Source organism: Marmota flaviventris, chromosome 3 (assembly GCF_047511675.1).
Source record: "Marmota flaviventris isolate mMarFla1 chromosome 3, mMarFla1.hap1, whole genome shotgun sequence".
NCBI lineage: Eukaryota > Metazoa > Chordata > Mammalia > Rodentia > Sciuridae > Marmota > Marmota flaviventris.
In genome coordinates, this window is record NC_092500.1 from 125548520 (window position 1) to 125568114 (window position 19595).

The 19595-nt window shown below is 38.2% G+C and overlaps 1 protein-coding gene across 1 annotated transcript in view; it reads right to left on the minus strand.

The window, feature by feature from the left end:
- Nucleotides 1-19595, minus strand: part of LOC114104931 (uncharacterized) — a 343694-nt gene that overhangs the window by 257419 nt on the left and 66680 nt on the right. The window contains exon 14 of the mRNA XM_071610374.1: nucleotides 2784-3098. Within this exon, the coding sequence (XP_071466475.1) occupies nucleotides 2784-3098 (315 nt within the window). The remainder of the gene's footprint in view (nucleotides 1-2783; nucleotides 3099-19595) is intronic.

Consider the following 19595-nt stretch of genomic DNA (forward strand, 5'->3'; position numbering starts at 1 on the left):
AAAAATTCAGCAGAGAGGTCTTCAAAGGAGACACAATCTGAACTTTCCTCTTAGGCCTGATATAGGAGAAAGGTGTACAAAGACAATATTAAGAGTCTGCTTTCCTGTTTTGTTATTCACAACACTAGCATGTTTTCAGAATTTGTCACTTTCCAGATGTGTTTCTAGGTGCTGTGTTTGTATATTTAAAGAAAATAATGTCATCATCTTTGTAGAGCTTTACATCCAGTGGGGAAAAACCCAGTTTTAAGCCATTTGATGTTTGTGAGTCACTGGGTGAAAAAGGAATAAAAATTGCATCTGCAGAAAACTATTGATTTATATGAATCATTCTCACTTGAGTAAATTAAAAATTGCATCCATTTATATCCTTGTCTGATCTTTTGCTCCATAGACACATTGTTCCTCTGAGCCTTTTTCAGGTTTCTTCTGAGAGTATCATCCAATAGACCTTTTCTTCCTCTATTCCAATCTTCTCAATACCTCAGCTTTGAGTCACTCTTGCAAATCATTTTCCTCCTGAAATGAGGAATGTACTGAGGAGTGTACTGAATTCACACAATGTACACAGGTTGCCCTTCCTACACCAGGGTCTTAAGTATAGCAAAGGTAATTCTTATGTGCTCTTTGTCAATCTTTGAAGGCTATCCCCCAGATCCTGTAAGCTTCTTCTGTATTCTTCAGAAAATTCCCATGCATGTTATGTCAAATGAAAAGATTAATTCACTTTTTATGGCTAAATAGTATCCCATTGTATTTCATTTATTTGTCCATTTATCAGCTAATGGGCATTTAGATTATTTCCATTTCTTAGCTACTATGAATAGTGCTGCCAGAAACATGGGAGTCCAGATGTCTCTTTAACATGGTGATTTCACTTCCTTTGGACATATGCTGAGCATTGGGATTGCTGTATCATATGGTAATTTGTGGGCACTGGATGTTTGATAATGTCTTTGTACCTCCCTTATTTCTGAAGGATAGAATTTCTGGATTCAATATTCTTGATTTGCAGGATTTTCTTCAGATTTATGAAAATCTCATGGCACTCACTTCTGACCTATATGTTTACTGCTGAGAAGTCTGCCATCAGGTGAATTGGAACTGCTTATATATGTTATTTCTTTTTTTCTCTCTTGATGTCTGAGAGTCTTTATCTTTCATCTTTGAGAGCTGTATTATAATTTATATTGATAAGAATCTGAGGCTCCCAGTCACAACTGCTCAACTAACTTTTCACTGTCATGCAAACACTCAACTCTCTCCATGTTACGCTGCTGGGGGTTGAGGAGGAATGAGGTAGGTGACCACCAATGCTGCAAATGTCCATTTGTCTGTTGTCACATCCTAAAGCCACAGCCTGCCAAGGACTTGGGAGGGACAAAGAAACTAAATACTATGAGCTGCCTACTGCTGAGGTGGACTCAAGTCTCCAAATTCTTGCAACCAGCCACAGGTGCTGCAGGCTCTTCTTGACTCTGTCCCACCAGCACAGAGGTTGCTTTGTTATCTCCCCTTCTACATTTGAGACCTCTAATTCTTACTTGGTGCTGGGTATGATCATGGTGGGCCTGGACTGAACTTCAAGACAAACTCCTATGCCAACACTCTGCCTGGTCCTCTAAGGAGTCTTGCTTTCTCTGATTCTGCTAGAGGTTGGAATAGTTGTGGTGGAGACAGTCTCTTTGCTGCCCAACTGAACACAGTTCCAGAGTCTCAGTGTAAGGTTACTGGCAAGGGGACAGTATTGTTGGGCTCTGTCAGGCACCAAGTTTCACTATGGCAGGCCTAATCCTGGGTTTCAAGAGTAAGGTCTGGGTTTAATTCCCTTTCCATTTCCCAAGAATGCATTTCCCTTCATGTTGGGCTGCTTGAGGTTGGGAAATGGGCAAGTCTTATCTTTCTTCCTTCTTCAATGTGTCTTTTCTTTTTATTGTAGTAAAAGCAGGCACTCATCTAGGTTATTGTCTCTTATGAAGCCAGTTTGGTGTGTGAATAACAATTAATATGGTGCATTTGTGGGAGATCATTGAACAACCATCCCGGTTCTAGTCCTAAACTATATAACATCTTACTATAATACATATGCATTAATATTTTATTACATCTAACATTAATCTGCCAGCACAGAGTTAAATCCATATCCCAAGTATAAGTTTATTGCTTTGAAAAAGAAATGTAGAAAGAATCTATTGTAGTGATGATGGAAGGGATATCTGTGACTCAGAACATTTCATAGTTCTCTGGCCCTTCCTACCAATGAGTTGATAATTCTGATGTCTAAATCTGGAAAGAAGAATTGCAAGTTTGCAGTAATCCATAATTCCCCTGTGATGTGTTTAATCCCATCCCTGTGCCCATACACCTACTAACCCAGTGCAAAACTGTTTCTGGCTATATATATATAAACACTTAATTCAACTGAAAAAAAGTGAGCCCCATTCTTGTCTGTCTTTTGAAAAGATTATATGCATGGTAATTTATAGGTAACCATACAAATAGTAAATCATAGAACCAGAATTATGAAGATGATTTTATGTGGAATAATTCTATAAAGAAACCTTATCTCGTCAAGTATGACTGCCGAGAAGAAAAAAGACACTACCTGAGATTTACAAGAAAGAATTAAATAAAGCCCATCATATACTGCTGTTTTGAGTAACCAGCATTCATGGGGACCTCTTAATCCTCCATGGCTCATCTGTCTCTTATTTCCCCAAGATCAGATAAACACTTTTGGTCCTTTCCATTCTCTTATGCTGTGGAGAATGTTCAGACCCTACCTGAGCAGATGACACTTGCATCCTCACTGTGTGCACAGTCGTGCTGCCCCCAGCCATGAGATGGGCACTTCCACACTTGGTCCTCCTCTCCTGTGCACTGCAGCTGGCTCAGCCAGATGGGCCCTGATCCTTCCCCAAATTGTGCATGGTGCATGGCATCAATGGCAACTCCACAGCCAATTTGTCTGCACACCACATGGGCATCTCTCAGGTCCCATCTCTCATCACAGACAGTGCCCCAGGAATGTTGGTGAAGGATCTCCACTCTGCCTGCACAGCGACTGCCACTGTCCACCAGGCGGAGCTGTGGGGTCTCTGAGGAGAAAACAATTATGTCAATGGTTGTATTTACAAAGCAAAAGAGGAGGATTTTCTTGTCCTATGCTATTCCACCCTCAACAAATCAGTTGGCGGAATCCACTTTCAGATTGCAGAGCTTGCTGTGTAACACATGGAGTCATTTACACCAGGGCAGCAGCTAAGTTTCAATTCCTACCAAAATGAGTAGAAGAATCAATTATGTAAAAAATAAGAAAAGAGATTAAACACAGTATAATATAGTTAGATGTCTAGGTACAAATTATTATGTAGCTGCTATCAGAGTTAAACTTATTATTTGCAGAGTTCTCCATAGGATCTGGTAACACAATTCTAGAAATGTTACATTTCCTATCCTGAGTAGTTAAAAGTCTTTTTCTGAATGATTTCTAAAGGTCAATGGGGCCACCATCTGGTTCTTATAGAGCGCACACACTTGAGTGCTAATGGCCTAATATACGGAAGGATAAGAACACAGTAGGGAGAGTAAGAAACTGGGATGAGATTATCAGAAACTTCAGGTGACAGCCATGAATCCAGGAGAAATCATAACCATATGGTCATTAAGACTGGAAAATGGATGGACCATTTTTGCCTCCAAATATTGCACTAATGATTCTAGGCTTCAGAGCTCAGATTGGATATGTAATGCCAAAACTTGACTTACTTTAGGTAGGTTGAGCAACTTCTCAAAAAAGATGATGTCAGATATTGACATTGCTCAACACCCATAGAAAGTTACTTCCCCCCTCCAAACAAAACAAATCTATGCTTGGAATTCTTTTCAGGAGTTGTTATTGTGCAAAAATAGGAGTTTTGGGCAAGGAAGTAAGTAGCAGAAAAGAGGTACCTTTGCTGTGACTTTGAGTGAAAAAGGTTTGAGGAGAGAAAGAAAGGAGCTAATAAAGAAGTCATGATACATTTAAACTACAAGGAGAAGCAGAAAGGCAGCCAAGGAACGTACAAAGCAATTTACAACTTCATCTCCAGCTGCCTGGGTGAGGGAGGCAACTTGCAAATATGAAGTAAGCTGGAGAATGGAGACAACCCAGATGGTGTCTTACCTGTGGGAGAAACACATGGTTCTTACAAGCTTTAGATCAAATCTGGGGCATTGTTCTGAGAGGGAGTACTCTTGTACAACAAGCAAGCTTTAGAGAAAAAATTCACCACATTGCCCAGCAAGCTCTCAGAGTGATATAACCAGGAGCTATCTTAAGAAGTGGTCATTGTTAGGAACTTAACTGCTCTGAGATTTAGACAATATGTGGTAATCACAATTTTAGGTCCCTGGGCCACCCTGCCACAGTGATTGGGTGGAAGTTAATGTTCTACAGTCTCAGATAGGAAGAGTGCCTGTCACAAACATGCTGAAAGCATTGAATTACAGAGGAGGGATGGAGGTCTCATTGGTAAGTGGTTCAACCCTCTATTTAGAAGAACAATTCCAGGCACATGTGGTTGCACATAGGGACCTGGTCTGAGAGCTAAGCGACAACATCTGGCAATTCACAGCTTCCCCATGTCACCTCTCCAGGGATTACACTATTTCCCACAGGCTTTTCAGGGATTCACCATGGCTAGAACACTTGGCACACCCCTAACTCTAGCTAATATAGGGAAATTTCACCTTAATGAAGCTGTGGCCTAGTCCTGGTGAAGTATTAGAGGATATTTCAACTTAATGTAAAGGGAAGAAACAAATCCACATTTGAAGAGCCAGCCACAAATAGGCATAATTCCTGCTCCTGGACAATCTCCACCTTAATTATTAATTATTTCTCCAGAAATAAATAATTCAAATGTTGTGGAAAAAGTGCCTTGAAGGACCTAAGTACAGGTTGCTTCCATACCTCTCAGACCAAATACTAAAAAATAATACCACAGGAAGAATGCCCTATACATTGTGCTGTCCATAACAACACACCTGAATTACCAGAAGGGCCTCATTTGTATGAGAACTATAGAGAAAGATGTGCTCTGACACACACACAAAAAATACCTGGAGTTTCAAAACCCATTATTACCAGACAAATAAGCCACAGAGAAACAACCTACAATGTCCACTTTGAATTAATATCAACACTACAAGACACCTACACCTCAAGGCATATCATTAAGAGAAAGGTGCTTACTAAGAATATCTTCACATAACAGATTTCTAAACAGAAACAATAAAGGCCAGGAGGGCGTGGAGTGATGTCCTTAAGACCTTGAAAGAAAACAACTTCGAACTACATGACTATGTTCAGCGAAGTTATCTTTTAGAATCAAAGAAAAATAAGTCTTTTGAAGATAAGTATCAGTTAAAGGAAATTTGAATCACTGAACATACACTGTAGAAGATAGTGGAGCAATCCTACATACAGAGTAGGAAGCAAGACAATCTAGCCTTGAGAGCATAGAAAAGAACAAATCTCACTAGAAGAGCAGATAAACAAGTGAGAAGGAGGAAAGAATCAAACATTATCAATTCAGTAAATTGACAAAACTCCAAGATGAATAAGGGAGAAAGATGTGACTATAGATTATTCAAGCTGTCCAGAAAAAAAATGATAGGCAAAGAGAAATTGAAAATCTGTAAGACAAAATAAGACCAATAGGGTAAAGTGACTATATGAGGAGAAAACAAAGTAGGCAGCTGAAGGCTTCTATTTTCCAGGGATGTTTGAGGCAAGATCATCATTTAAGTATATGGTGGAGTTAAAATATCAGCATGCAGGAGATCTGAGAATTTGTAAAATAACATGTTATAGAAAGGGCAAAAGCACATGTGAGAGAAGCAAACTGGAATATGGGCCAGTGTGGATGGTCCATCAGAGGTTGGATTCAAATTCAAAGAGAATAGCAGGATAATTTCATATTATAACAAGATACAGTACTTGTCCATGATTCAGCAGTCCTTGCCTAGTCCAGTACAGGCAGGCAAGGAGGGCATGGAGTGATGTAGTTAAAACATGAGTTAGGTAGTTAAAACAACCATTCTTGTCATTGACAGATAAAGAAGAGACTAGGGAATTGAGAGTACTTGAAGGGGAAGGATTATAATGGAGCATCATGTTGTCTAATCAGGGTAAGAAGAACATGTGCAATCATGAGGAGAGTGGAAACCTGGGAAACTGATAAAGGAAAATGTTTGTAATATGCATGAGGATGAAATATCTGGAAAAGGAGAATCAAGAATATGTGCCATAAGGAAAAGAAGCAATAGTCAGAGAGGGAACAATGCAATCAAGATCTCAACCTGGACAGTTAGTGATGGTCAATAGTGTGGCCATACAGGGAGATGCAATGTAAGTGGAGTGCTTCAAAGGGAGAAAGCCAATAATTGAGAGGCCAGGATGTTATCTCAGTTGTGTGCAAGGTTCCTGGAAGCACCGGGAACAGGAGACAGAGGAGCCTGAGGAGCCTAGTACTTCAGACTTCCTGGATGAGGGGAATGACCAAGCTGGAGAGTGACACCAAAAGTGCTGGCAGGTACCACCTCATGGGCAAAATCAAACTGTTGGACATGGAGAAAAAGAAAAGAATTCATTAAAAATTACAGGGCACAGCAGAAATATTCTAAGAATAGCGTGGATAATTACAAACTTAATTCTAAGATTTGACATAGAAATAAAAAGCATGTTGAAAAGGAAGCACAGAGCCTCCAAATGACAGGAACTTCATTGTTCTCAGAGGACAGCCAGGTTTTTATCAGAACAAGAAAATTAAGGGGACATTACAGGTCTTAAAAACATTAGAAGATGATAGGCTTCAATTTCCAATAGGTCCCATGGAACATTTTCTGGGAGAGGGATGAAGTGGGCATTAGTTTGCAGTAGCATATGGATAAAGGCTCAGAGGAGGTAATATCAACCAAGATCACTGGGACTGTGAGGAGGTGACTTCAAAGAAGAAAATAAGGGGAGACCAGGCCCCTCATCTCACAGCAGTTCCCCATGATGTGGCAGAGGGGAAGATTAACAAACATCTTTTCAACAGGATTATTATTTGGGACATGCTTTGAAGAGGCCTTGAGCTCTTCCTACCCATCCAGGTAATCATGTATCACTCTTCTCACCCTCTTCCTCCTCTGCTCATGGTATCTCAAGGTCACTATGCTCCTCCCAAGTCAGTACTTACACTGATAAATCCTCTACTTTCTTCTCTCATTGAACCTCTAGTGCTCCTTAAGTTCTCAAAATTTTTTTTTCTCTTTTTTCCAAAATCACACATTTCCATAGCACCTTATACATGGTTGTGTAGTTGGGCTGGAGTGCAAACTCCATGAGGACAGGGGCAGTATTTTCTTCTTGTGTCTGTCTTCCTGCCTGGAATTACTTTTCTACTTACATGTCACTTGATTACTTTCCATCAACAAAATAAACTGAGAGGTATTCTGTCTGGTGTAGATGGATTTCAGAGTAAAGAGTCCAATATACTTGATTCCCCAAATTGTTCCCCACTGGTTTGAAAGTTGGAGGGAGATGAAGTGTTTACTCCTAACCTCAGTTTCCTCCTCTGAAATAAATGATCACCACGATACCTATCATCAGTTGATTGTGACGATTAAGCCACATTATTTGTGGTATGGTGGGGTGGGGAAAAAGTGATAGCACACAGTAAGCAATGTGTATTACTGAGGTCTAATCATTCACTCTCTCACTAAGGAAATACAGATTAATTAATATAATCTGAGACTGCATTAGCTAATTGCCAAGAATGTTTATCAGAGCCTAACTTGATGCTCCCATATGCTCAGTTCAGTCTCCGGTACTTTTCATATAAATTTCTATCATTGCAGATTTTCTTTTTTTTTATGATGAGAGAGAGAGAGAGAGAGAGAGAGAGAGAGAGAGAGAGAGAGAGAGAGATAATTTTTTAATATTTATTTTTCAGTTTTCGGTGGACACAACATCTTTATTTTATTTTTATGTGGTGCTAAGGATCGAACCCAGCTCCCCACGCATGCCAGGGGAGCATGTTACCACTTGAGCCACATCCCCAGCCTGCAGATTTTCTTATATCTGCCTTTGAAACAGGATTTCAAGAGTTGGATAAAGTAAGCTCTATCCAGTATTCATTCTGTAGATTTATTTCAACTCATCCATTATATTTGAATATATAAAATTTTCCTGACAACAACCTACAGGCATAGGACAAACACATAAAAATAGACAGTAGGTCACCTCTACATGTGATATGAGCTTCCTCCTTTGCAGAGCAAGATTGGTGTTTCCAGGGATCAGAAGGACACTGCCAGAGAGAGGTATCAGTTTCCTGACAGTGGATTCCATCTACCCAGTGGGGTCTAGAACGTTCTCTGGGAGGAACCAAGAAATCCAGAGTCCCAGTGTCTCCACAGCCAAGTTGTCTGCAGATCATGGATAAGGTCATGGGTTCCATATGGCTGTGGCAGACCATTTTACTTTAAGAAGAGAAATAGAGGAACTACAAAGAACTACTTATTAAACTGTGTTTGATAACTCTAAATACAGGGAAAAGAAGAAGTGCAGCCCAGAGAAATGTACAAAGCAGTTTACAGCCTCATCTCCAGCTGCATAATCGAGGGAGGCAATCTGCAAGCATAATGTAAATTGGAGAGTGCAGACAACCCAGATGGCGTCTTACCTGTGGGAAAATGGTTCTTACAAGCTTTCGATCAAACTTGGGGCATTTCCCTGAGAGGGAGTACTTTTGTACAACAAGCAAACTTTAGAGAAAAAATTCATCACATTGCTCAGCAAGCTCTCTGAGTGATATAACCAGGAACTATCTTAAGAAGTGGCCATTATTAGGGACTAAAGTCCTCTGGGGTTTAGACAATGTGGAGTAATCACAATTTTAGGTCCCTAGGCCACCCTGTCACAGTGATTCAGCATAAGTTAGTGTTCTACAGTCTCAGATAGGAAGAGTGCCTGTCACAAACATGCTAAGAGCATCAAATTGTAGGGGAGGGATGGAGGTCACATTGAATATGGTCCAACCCTCTGTGAAGAAGAGCAATTCCAGGCACATGTGGTTGCACATAGGGACCAGGTGTCAGAGCTCAGAGACAATGTCTGGTAATTCATGGCATTGCCATGTTGCCTATTTCAGGGATTACACTATTTTCCACAGACTTTCCAGGGATTCACCATGGCTAGGACCCTTGGCACACCTCAATGGTCACCTTCTAGAGGCCTCTGGGGCAAGTGTGTGACTACCTGTTGGGTCTGCAGACCACTGAAGGAAAAGCTGACTTGACATTTGACATGCCTTCAGGTTTCCAGTCAAACCCCTGCAGGGAAATTATGGCCTGTCTTGTCAAGACTCCTTTAGCCTCCTTGATATCAAACAAGGAGCACAGTATAGCCAATCTATTGCCCTCAATCCCAGCATGTTTGGTGGGAAGAGAGAGGAACTGCAACTGGTTTTCTTTTGCAGTTTACTGACTCCCACATACCTGCTGGATTCAAATGTTAGATGATGTGGAAAAGGTATCTTCAATGCAGATATTTTAGCTGCGAAGAATTTTTGACATATTTTTCTTTATGCTTTATTATATTTTCTTTATTATTATTAATTGATTTGTTTTTAATTCTTCAGATGGATTTTTTCTCTCTTCCTCTTTCTCACTGACCCTCCCTTTCTCTTTATTGTACTGGTGATTGAACCCAGAGGCACTAAACCACTGAGCTACATCCCCAGTCTTTTATAATTTTATGTATTTACCTATTTATTTATGAGACATGTTCTCTCTAAGCTGCTCAAACTGGCACTGTACTTGTAATCCTCCTGCCTCAGCCTCCAGAGCCCATAGGATTACAGGTAGTGCCACCTGCCTAATTAATGTTTCCCCCCTTTTTTTGTTACAAATATTTTTCTTCCTTTTAACTCCCCTTCTTCATTCTCTTTTATTTTCCAACTTCAGTATTTTTTAATTAATTTTCCTTTTACTAATTTTTGACTTTCTTTTTAATTCTATATTTCTTCTTCCCCTTATCAATTGTTATAGCTGTTTTTGTTGTTGTTGAGTGCATTTGGTTATTACTGTATTTCTATAGCTAGTTTATTTATTTATTTTATTTGGTACTTTGAATTGAACTCATAGGAACTTAACCACTGAGACACATGCCCAGTCCTTTTTTAAAATTTTTTATTTTGGGGGGAGTTGTTTGGTACAGGGGATTAAACTCAGAGGCACTGAACCACTGAACCAAATCCCCAGCCCTATTTTGTATTTAGAGACAGGGTCTCAGTGAGTTGCTTAGCACCTTGTTAAATTGCTGAGGCTGGCTTTGAACTCGAAATCCTCCTGTCTCAGTCCCCCAAGCCACGGGGATTACAGACATGTACCGGCTTCTTTTTTTTGTATTTTGAGACATGTCTCACTGAGTTGCTTAGAACCTTGCTAAGTTGCTGAGGATGGCTTTCAACTCACAATCCTTCTGCCTGAGCCTCCTGAATGGCTGAGATTATTGGCATGTGCCAGCATGGCTAGCCAGTTTATTGTTATGTTGTGGTTACTACTCTTGTTTTCTTTTTGCTGAGTTATGTTGGTGATCAAGCAGAGAACCTCAAACATATTGGGTGTGTGCTTTGCCACTGAGATATAACTCCAACCAATCTAGAGAAGTTTTACCTTACTGAAGCCATGACCTAGTCCTGCTGAATTGTTGGTGGGTATTTCAACTTAATGAATAGGGAAGAGTGAAATCCACAGCGGAGATAAGGCTGCCACAAGTAGGCATAACTCCAGCTCTTGGACAATCTCCAGGTTAAGAAAACATGGGCGAAATAATTCAAATGTTGTGGAAAAATGCTTTGAAGGACCTCAGTACAGGTTGCTGCCATATCCTCTCAGACCAAACACTAAAAATAATAATAGAAAAATAACTACAGAAAGAATGCCCTACACACTGTGCTGTCTATAACAGCATGCCTGAACTACCAGAAGGACCCCACTTGCATGAGAAATATAGAGAAAAATATTATACTCTGACATAATACCTGGAGTTTCAAAATCCATATAACCAGCCCAAGAAGCCACAGAGAAATAGCCACTTTGAATTAATCTCAGTGTCCACTTTGAATTAATCTCAACTCTACAGGACACCTACACCCCAAGGCACATCATTAAGAGAAGGGTGCTTACTAAGAAGACCCTAACATAACAGATTTATAAGCAGAAACACTAAAAGCCAGGGGGCAATGAATGATGTACTTCAGACCTTGAGAGAAAATAGTTGCCACCTACATGACTATGTTCAGAAAAGTTATCCTTAAGAATTAAAGGAAAATAAGTCTTTTGAAGATAAGTATCAGTGAAGGGAATTTTGAACCACTGATCCTGCACTGTAGAAGATAATGAAGCAATCCTACACACAGAGTAGGAAGCAAGACAACCTAGCCATGACAGCATAGGAAAGAACAAATCTCACTAGAAGAGGAGATAAACAAGTGAGAAAGAAAAAAGAATTAAACATTATCAATTCAGTAAATTGTCAAAACTCCAAAATGAATAAGGAGAAATACATGACCATAGATTATTCAAACTCTCCCAGAAAAAAATGGCAGACACTTGTAAAAACCTTTCAATAATAACTCTGACTGAGACCACCACACTAGCCCATGTGGGTTCCAGGCTCTCAGTAGGCCTGGTACACTCCTTCCCCAGTGGGGCAGATAATGCCAGAGCCCAGCCTTTGGTGCAGAATGGCCAGTTCTGACCAGCATACTATGAAGGGATGCCAAGCCTAGTGGCCCAGATTCACCCACATGGGCTTCTGCAGAGCCCAGGTGCACAGCACACTTGGTCCACCCCTTTCCTGGAGAGGCCTAGCCTCTGGTGCAGGCCAACCCATCTGACAAGTGGACTACTGGGGGAGCCAAGAGCCAGCCCAGACCGCCCACACCAGCCAACATGGGAACCACACTCCACATGGGATCCAGGCTCTCAGGAGGTCCAGTTCACCACTCCTTCAGTGAGGCAGACATCGCCAGAGCCTAACCTTTGGTACAGGACAGCCTCTTCTGACCAGCAGAATACCAAGGGAGGTCAAGCCCAGTGGCCTAGATCCACCCACTTCAACTTCCACAGGTCCCAGATATAGAATGCATTAGCATCCATTGAGAGACACCAGCAGAGTCTGGAAGCCCAACATCAAGGTGGGGTAGAGACAATCTGCATGGATACTATAAACACCTAGGGAAGAAACTGTAATTTCTCAGATCCACACTGCAAGAAAGGAAGACAGATAGACAACATGAAAAAACAAGGGAGGAATGTGCCCCAAACAAACCATGACACTATAATAACAGAACCCATGGACAGCAAAGTTGATAGGATGTCAAAGAATGAGTTCAGAAGGTTCATAATTAAATGATCTCTGAATTAAAGAATGACCTAAATTAGCAAATACAGGCAAAAATCGATTACTCCAACAATGAGATAAGAGAGCAAATACAGGTAGCAAATTATTACTTTAAGAGAGAAATAGAGATACAGAAAAAAAATCCTTGAAATGAAGGATATAATAAATCAAAACAAAAAGCTCAATAGAAAGCATGATCAATAGATTAGATCACTTGAAAGAAAGAACATCAGATAATGAAGACAAAGTATATAATCTGGAAAATAAAGTTTATCACATGGTGAAGAAAGTTAGTAACCATGAACAGAACATCCAAGAATTATGGGACAGCATCAAAAGACCAAATCTAAGAGTTATTGGGATAGAGAAAGGCACAGAGTTTCAAACCAAAGGAATGCACAATCTCATCAATGAGATAATATCAGAAAATTTCCCAAGCATGAAGAATAAATTGTAAAACCAAATATAAGAGGCTTATAGGACACTAAATGTACAAAATTACAGCAGATCTACAACAAAGTACATTATAATGAAAATGTGTAGTACACAGAATAAGGTTAGAATCTTAAAAGCCTCAAGAGAAAGGAATCAGATTACATATAGTGGGAGACCAATTCAAATCTCAGCAGATTTTTCAACCCAGACCCTCAAAGCCATGGAACAATATATACCAAGCTCTGATAGAAAATGGATGCCAACCAAAAATCTTATATTCAGCAAAACTAAGCTTTAGATTTGATGATGAAATAAAAATATTCCATGATAAACAAAAGTTAAAAGAATTTACAACTAGAAAGCCTGCACTACAGAGCATCCTCAGCAAAATATTCCAAGAAGAGGAAATGAAAAAAATGATGAAAATCAGATTTTAAAAGAAAATCTAATCATAGGAGAAACCCAGTCACATTAAATAACAAAAATAAACAAAAATGGCTGGGAATACAAATCATGTCTCAATAATAACCCTGAATATTAATGGCCCAAACTCGCCAATCAAAAGACATAGACTAGCAGATTAAAACAAAACAAAACCAAAAACAAACAAAGAAACAAAAAAATCCTCCAAGAGACTCATCCAATAGGAAAAGACATCCACAGAATGGTTAGGAAAAATTATACCACTCACATGGACTGTGGAAGCAAGCAGGGTTTTCCACACTCATATAAAACAAAGTAGACTTCAAACTAAAGTCAATCAAAAAGGATAAAGAAGGACACTACATACTGCTCAAGGGAAACATACAGGAACAAGACTTACCAATTGTAAATATATGCTCCAAACAATGGAGCATCTACATTCATCAAACAAACTCTTCTCAAGTTCAAGAGTCAAATAGAGCACAACACAATAATTTTGGGTGACTTTAACACACCTCTTTCATCAATAGATAGATCATCAAACAAAAGCTAAAAAAAGAAACTATAGAACTCAAAAATACATTCAATAACTTGGACTTAACTGACATATATAGAATATTGCAAACTTCAATAAGAGAATATACTTTCTTGTCAGCAGCACATGGATCCTTCTCTAAAATAGACCATATACCAGTCACAAAGTAACTCTTAGCAAATACAAAAAAGTAGAGATTCTACCCTGAATTCTATCAGATCATAATGAAATGAAATTAGAAATCAATAATAAAATAAGAAATAAAATCAATTCCATCATCTAGAGAATAAATATTATGCTACTGAATGAACGATGGGTTACAGAAGACATCAGGAGGAGATTAAAAAGTTTTTACAGGGGAATGAGAGTACAGATACAACATTGAAATCTCTGGAACACTATGAAAGCAGTTCTAAAAGGAAAGTTAATTGCATGGAGTATATTCCTTAAAAGAAGAAAAAGTCAACAAATAAATGACTTAACACTGCATCTCAAAGCCCTAGAAAAAGAACAAATCAGCACCAAAAGCATCAGAAGACAGGAAATAATTAAAATCAGAGCTGAAATCAACGAAATTGAAACAAAAGAAACAATTGAAAAAATTGACAGAACAAAAAGTTGGTTCTTTTAAAAAATAAATAAAATTGACAGACCCTTAGCCATGCTAACAAAGAGAAGAAGAGGAAAAACTCAAGTCACTAACACATGTGACAATAAAGGAAATATCACAGCAGACACTATAGAAATATAGAAGATAAATAGAAATTATTTTGAAAACTTGTTCTACAATAAAATAAAAAATATCAAAGGTATCAATAAATTTCTAGAGTCAAATAATTTGCCAAATTGAATCAGAATGATATACACAATTTAAACAGATCAATTTCAAGTGATGAAATAGCAGACACCATCAAAATCTACCAACCAAGAAAAGCCCAGGACCGGTCAGATACACAGCTGAGTTCTGCAAGACCTTTAAAGAAGAACTAATACCAATACTTTCCAATTTATTTCAGGAAAAAGAAAAAGAAGAACCTCTTTGAAACTCATTCTATGAGGCCAACATTACTCTGATTCCAAAACCAGACAAAGACACATCAAAGAAAGAAAACTTCAGACTAATATCTCTAATAAACATAGAAGCAAAAATTCTCAATAAAATTCTAGCAAATCAAATACAAAAACATATAAGAAAGATGGGGACCTCAATAAAGTGGGATTCATCCTAGGGATGCAAGTTTGGTTCAACACACAGACATCAATAAATGTAATCCATCACATCAATAGTCTCAAATATAAGAATCATATGATCATCTCAATAGATGCAAAAAAAGCATTTGACAAAATATAGCACCCCTTTATGTTCAAAACACTAGAAAACCTAGGGATAACAGAAAAATATCTCTATGCCACTATCATTCTAAAAGGAGAAAAATTGAAGACATTCCCTCTAAAAACTGGAACAAGACAGGGATGCCCTCTTTCACCACTTATATTCAACATAGTTTTTGAAACACTAGAAAGAGCAATTCGACAAAAGAAATTAAAGGGATACACATAGTAAAAGAAGAACTCAAATTGGCACTATTTTCTGATGATATGATCCTATACATGGAAGATCCTAAAAGTTCCACCAGAAAACTTCTAGAATTAGTAAACAAATTCAGCAAAGTATGAGAATATAAAATCAATACCCATAAATCAAAGGCATTTCTGTATATAAGTGACAAATCTTCAGAGAGGAAAACTACCTCATTCTCAATAACGTCAAAAACAAAACAAAACAAAACAAAACAAAAAAAACCTTGGGAGTCAACTTAATGAAAGAGGTGAAAGATCTATATAATGAAAATTATAGCACCCCAAAGAAAAAAATCGAAGTAGATTTTAGAACATAGGAAGATCTACCTTGCTCTTGGATAGGCAGAATTAATATTGTCAAAATCACCATACTTCCAAAAGCACTATAAAGATTTAATGCAATTCCGATCAAAATTCCAATGACATTCCTCATAGAAATAGAAAAAGCAATCATGAAATTCATCTCAAATATAAGAGACCCATAATAGCTAGAACAATCCTTAGCAGGAAGAGTGAAGCAGGTGGCGTCACTATACCAGAACTTAAACTATACTACAGAGCAACAGTAAGAAAAACAGGATGGTATTGGCACCAAATCAGACTGGTAGACCAATGATACAGAATAGAGGACACAGAGACTAACCCACAAAAATACAATTATCTTATATTAGACAAAGGTGTCAGGAACATGCATGGGAGAAAAAGATAGCCTCTTCAACAAATGGTGTTGGGAAAACTGGAAATCCATATGCAACAAAAAATAAATAAACCCCTATTTCTCACCATGCAGAAAACTCAACTCAAAATGGATCAAGGACTTAGGAATACAGCCAGAGACTCTGTATCTAATAGAAGAAAAAGTAGGCCCTAATCTCCATCATGTGGAATTAAGCCCCAATTTCCTTAATAAGAATCCTATAGCACAAGAATTAAAATCAAGAATCAATAAATGGGATGGAATCAAACTAAAAAGTTTGTTCTCATCAAAAGAAACAATCTGTGAAATGAATAGAGAGCCTCCGTCTTGGGAGCAAATCTTTACCCCTCACACATCAGATAGAGCACTAATCACTAGGGTATATAAAGAACTCAAAAAGCTAAACATCAAGAAACCCAAATAACCCAATCAACAAATGGGCCAAGGACCTGAACAGACACTTCTCAGAAGATGATGTACAATCAATTAACAAATACATGAAAAAATGTTCATCATCAGTAGCAATTAGAGAAATGCAAATCAAAACCACTCTAAGATTTCATCTCACTCCAGTCAGAATGTCAGCTATTATGCATACAAACAACAATAAGTGTTGGTGAGGATGTGGGGAAAAAGGTACACTCATACATTGCTGGTGGGACTGCAAATTGATGCAGCCAATATGGAAAGCACTATGGAGATTTCTTGGAAAATTGGGAATGGAACCACCATTTGACCCAGCTATCCTTCTCCTCATTCCATACTCAAGAGACTTAAAAACAGCATACTACAGGGTCAAAGCCATATCAATGTTTATAGCAGCACAATTCACAATAGCTAAACTTTGGAACCAACCTAGATGCCCTTCAATAAATGAATGAATAAAAAAATATGGCATATATACACAATGGAATGTTAGTCAGCAATAAACAGAATAAAATCATGGCATTTGCAGGTAAATGGATGGAGTTAGAGAAGATAATGCTAAGTGAAGTTAGAGAATCAAAAAAAAAAAAAACAAAAAATGATGAATGTTTTCTTTGATATAAGAATGGTGATTCATAGTGGGATAGGGAGTGGGAGTATGGGAGGAATAGATGAACTGTAGATAAGGCAGAGGGGTTGGAGGGGAAGGGAGAGGGCATGGGGTAATTAATGCTGGTGGAATGTGGCGATCATTATTATCCAAAATACAGGTATGAAGACATGAATTGGTGTGAGTATACTATATATACAACAAGAGATATGAAAAAATGTGCTCTATATATGTAATAAGAATTACAATGCATATATAAATGAAAATTTCATATATAAATAAAAATGTCATATATAAATAAAAAACTCTGGATATAAGTTGTCTGATTCTCAAATTAAAAGATGTAGACTGGCTAACTGCATTAAAAATCAAGAGCCAATAACTTGTTTCCTGAAAGAAACTCACCACATAGGCAGAGACATATATAGACTGAGAAGAAAAATATTAAAATTGATATAGCAAGCAAATGAATCCTGAGAGTAAACAGAAGTAGCTGTATTCATATATGAAAAACACTCCAAATTCAGAAGAGAAAAATGTTATTGCATATGAGTAAAAGAAATAAAGATTATATGAAGAATATATAAAAATTACAAATAATTATGCACTAAAGAAAAGAACACAGAATTTTATTTAAAAACACTCATAGGATATAATGTGGGAAAAAACTTCAGTACAATACTAGTGGTATCTTTTTTTAAAGAGAGAGAGAGAGAGAGAGAGAGAGAGAGAGAGAGAGAGAGAGAGAGAATTTTTTTTAATATTTATTTTTTTCAGTTTTTGGTGGACACAACATCTATATTTAATTTTTATGTGGTGCTGAGGATCAAACCCAGCTCCCTGTGCATGCCAGGTGAGCATGCTACCACTTGAGGAACATCCCCAGCCCCTAATGGTATCTTAATATCCCATTTCACTAATAGATTTGGCATGCAGAGAAAACATCAACAAACATACATCATAGTTACACTACCATTATAAATCAACTTGACTTAGCAGATATTTACAGAATATTTCATTCAACATCTTTAGAATACACATCTGAGGAAGCAGGACATTTAAGGAAGAATAGAGAGTCTGAGATTCAACCAAGAACTGTCTAAAATTTATAAGGCAAATGGAGAAATAGCAAAGCTGTAAGATGGAATAAGAACAGCCAATAAGGTAGAGTGACCTTAAGAGGAAAAACAAAAGTGGATAGCTGAAGCTTCCTATTTTCCAGGGATATTTGAGGTATTATCATTTAAGTGTATGGTGGGGTTAAAATATCAGCATAAGGAAGAACTAAGAATTTGTAAAATAACATGTTACAGTGAGGGCAAGAACATATGTGAGAGAAGCACATTTCAATATGGGCCAGAGGTTCCATCAGAGGTTGATTACAAATTCAAAGAGAATAGCAGGATAATTTCACACTATAACAAGATACAATACTTGTTCGTTATCAGCAATCCTTGCTTAGTCTAGTGAAGGCAGGGAAGATTTAGGTATTGGCACAACCACTCTTGCCATTGACAGATAAGGAAGAGAGCAGGGAGTTGAGTGTACTTGAAGGGAGAGTATCATAATGGGGCATCATATTGTCTAAGTAGGGTAAGAAGAACATGTGCAATTCTGAAGAGAGTGGAAAACTGATAAGAGAAAGCATTTGGAATCTGCATGAGGATAAAATATCTGGAAAAGGAGCATCAAGAATATGTGCCAGAAGGAGAAGAGGAAACAGTCACAGAAGAAACAATGCAATCAAGGTCTCAAGCTGGACAGGTAGTGATGGTCAATAGTGTGGCCATACATGGAGATAGGGTGGGAGGGAGCAGAGTTATGCAAAGGGAGAGAGTCAGGAAAGGAGAGGCCAGGATGTTATCTCAGTATGTTCAAGGATCATGGCAGCACCAGAACAGGAGACAGAGGAGCCTGGTGAGCTGGTACTGCAGCCTTTCTGGATGATGGGAGTGGTTAAGCTGGAGAGTGACACCATCAGAAGAGGTAGGTGATGCCACTTTATGGGGCAAATTTCAAGTAGCTGGACATGGAGAAAAAGAATGGAAATTGTTGAAAATTTCAAGGCGCACCAGAAATATTCAAATAAAAGGATACAATCTTATTCTAAGACTTTACCTTGAAAATAAAGCATGTTGAAAGGGAAGCATAGAGCCTCCAAATGATGAGGACATTATTGTTTTCAGAGGACAGTCAGGATTTTATCAGAACAAGAAACTGAAGTGGACATTATAGGTCTTAAGAAATTAGAAGATAAATAGCCTCCAATTTCCAACAGGCCCCATGGAATGTTTTCTGTGAGAGGGATAAATTGGCATATTAGTTTCCAGTAGGATGTGGATAAAGTCTCAGAGGATATAGTATCAACTAAGACTACTGGGACTATGAGAAGATAAATCTAAGAAGAAAATAAAGGAAGACCCATGCCTCATCTCAAAGCAATTCCCCA